The sequence below is a fragment of the Antrostomus carolinensis genome, unplaced genomic scaffold (assembly GCF_000700745.2).
Source record: "Antrostomus carolinensis isolate BGI_N321 unplaced genomic scaffold, ASM70074v2 Scaffold26013, whole genome shotgun sequence".
In the NCBI taxonomy this organism is placed as follows: Eukaryota; Metazoa; Chordata; class Aves; order Caprimulgiformes; family Caprimulgidae; genus Antrostomus; species Antrostomus carolinensis.
The window spans coordinates 2,579-5,515 of NW_010307656.1; the positions used below are offsets into that span (position 1 = coordinate 2,579).

At 39.1% G+C, this 2,937-nt stretch overlaps 1 protein-coding gene across 1 annotated transcript; it reads right to left on the reverse strand.

Annotated features, from left to right (window-relative positions):
• Nucleotides 1-1,507: 1,507 nt before the first annotated feature.
• GJE1 (gap junction protein epsilon 1) lies at nt 1,508-2,471 on the reverse strand (the record flags this gene model as incomplete). Its single annotated transcript, XM_029084384.1, has 2 exons — nt 1,508-1,897; nt 2,289-2,471. Coding segments are annotated over 2 exons (573 nt in total), but the record flags the coding sequence as incomplete, so codon positions are not given.
• Between the last annotated feature and the right edge of the window lie 466 nt (nt 2,472-2,937).

A 2,937-nucleotide genomic window follows, 5' to 3' on the forward strand; every position in this document is an offset into this window, starting at 1 on the left:
CAAATATTCCTGAAAGGACCCAAATGCTGTCACAGGGATCTCAACCTTTTATGCTGAATGTTTTTTCACGTAAGTTAAACTTCATTCAAGAAGCAAAGATGTTCTTCTCTTCTGTGTAACACGCCTCAAACTGTGTCCAAAGATGCTGTCGGATTCCTTTTGACTTTGCTGGTTCCTGGATCACGGTTAAGTAGTGATGAGTCTGAGTCTCTTGTTTCACTGAGATTCAGAACAGAAATTGTTCAATTTAGTTGCCATAGAAAATGATGAAAGAGGAAGAAACCTTCCCTTTTTTTCCCCTAGAAATTGAGGATTTAGAAAAACAAATGGAAATAGCTAATTTTTATGATTGCTATTTGTACATATTTTATACAGGAAACTACCTCTTCCTTTCTTTCCAATTCTGAAATCTGTTTTCCCTTTAGCTCACTTCAGCACAAGGAATTAAATCACTTCTAAGTTTAAGATGTCTATTAATCCTTAAGCAGAAACTGTCACACATGAAAACATCCGACACCTCTATAAAGTTAAAGACCTAACTTATCCAAATACACTTATTGCATGGAGTAATTTTAGTATGCAGACTTCTTTTTAACTGCTATTCTAGCAACTTTAGTTAGAGTAATAAGAAGTTAGATGTGACACACACAGCAAAAAATTCTGTGGGCCCAGTTCTGCAGTCACACGCAAGCAAAACTCTCACAGAAATCATGGCATGACTGGACCCAGAAAAGGCTTTTCTCTGAGATTTTCTTTTGACACTTTTAAGCCTCTTATGCAAAACTAAGTCATAAAGCCCCTTTACTCCTTCAAAATGCAATCATACAAAATTGGTAAAAATCTTGTAAGCCAAAACATAATGAAGGTAAGGCATTCCCGTCAGCACACAGAGCATCGCGCTAGTCTTTCACTTTTAAAAGGAGATTCACAGCTAGCAGATGACACTAGCTGGGCTGCAAAGTAAGCTGATATCGATAGATATGTTGTCACCACAGCCTAACCTGGCTGTCACCACAGTCCCTGCCCCTGGGGTCTGAGATAAAGGCTTGGGAACATGTTTAAACGCTTTCTGGTTCCCAGCGATTATCTATCCACCATTACTGCTTAATTCACAAGTTGTAAAAACATATAAGAAATATGAGATAGTTTTTCCTGGAAGGTCAATAACCTTAGTAGCTCCAGTTGCTTCTGTTCAGAAAAGCTGTGAATAAAAATGCATTTATAAATAACCTCCTTGTCACACACAGGCACTCCTCTGGAGTAATGAAAACATGTTACTCTTGTAAATTTTATTTCCTTTGGTCTTCACATGGAAACTAAGATTATTCACATAATGGTTTTTAGATGAGGAGTAAGTGCCAGATGACTACTCTGCAGTAGTCATCATGAGTGTGGTTCTCTTCTGCAACGCTGCACAGAGAACAGGAGATGTTTTTTGTTATAGCATGAAATCATTGCTATAAAACTGCAGGTGGGCAGGGTGGTAAATGACTGGGAGTGATTGACATCACTGATTTTTTAAGAAACCCAGCCTTCTACATGAGATCTCAAAAATTTCAGCAACACACAAGACCACTGTAATCGCAGTAAATGTGTACATTGCAATAAGAAAAATTGTCTTTTCAAAGTGCTCTGGCACCATGCACCGGCTAAACTTTTTTTCAAGTGCTCCTACATCACACATGTAGACTGCGTTCACTTTGACACCAAAGAGCTGAATCTGAAGCCAAAAAGCCACAGCTTCAAGGATAATCCTTAAGAAAACAGAGCAGATATAAAAACCACTGTAGAATGACTTTTGGAGGATATCTTCCTGCTTGATGCTCTTACAGGCAGCATAAAGGTGAAAAAATGCTCCAGGTACCAGTACAATCACCAGCTGTAATGCCCAGAATACCTACAATGTAGCAGAAATGTAGTTTTCAGGTCATTTACAACAGCATCTTGAGACAGCTAAAACACACACATAATGGAACATTTTGCAAGTCTGTTTGTATAGGTATCGAATGTATAAACACTTAGATGACAATAAAGGTAAAAATCACTGTTACGTTTTAATTTGAAAAGCTCAGTTGCTTTCTGAAATGTGAGGGTTATTGTTATGAAGGATAGAAAGCACAACTCCGTATTTGAACACAGATAAAAGGTTATTCAAAAGAAAATATCTGTGAAAAAGCTAAGTGATAATCAACCCAATCAGTTACTACTTCTTATATGGAACAATTAGGTTTAATTTTTGCAGTTTATTTTCTTAACATTGGATTTCTACAATGAAAAAATATAATTACCTGAGGAGTTATAGGCCTGAACTGGTTGTAACAGAAAAGATTAACCTCTCTCTTGTCGGGGTCACAGCTGAAATGCAAGGCTTCATTTCCATAAACAGCAAAGCCCAATACGCCAAGGAAAAACATACGGACTGAGCCAAAGAAAAGAGTGTGGAATTGGCCAATTACCGTTGGTGGCCTGAGCTGCAAATCACAGGGTGATTCAACATGAAAACAAAAATGAACAGCATTATTGTTGGAGGCCTACTTGCTCCTTTCCGTTATCCAAAATATTTATTTTATTCTACTGGTTTTAGAAGGAGAGAGTTCGCCTATGAAGGCTGCAGTAGCTTTCCAACAAAATAACGGCTTAGAACACTTTATTGTTGCTACTGATTTTATATAAACATTCATTTGTCTAGCGCTTATCAGTTAATTTGTTCCACTGCCTGTATTTCTATTCTGCTCTTGCAGAATGCGCCAGAGGAGCTGAACGCTTGGACCCGAAGTCCACTGGTGTTGCTGTTGTGTCGATTTCCGTGATGGCAGAGGAGGGACCGCCGTGCCATCATCAAACCCAGCCATGCTCATTCTTGCAAACTGAACCTCAACTTCCCCGGAGGGGCATTTCTAGCACCCAAGCAGGCCCGTCTGGGGGCGGTCGGGTCCC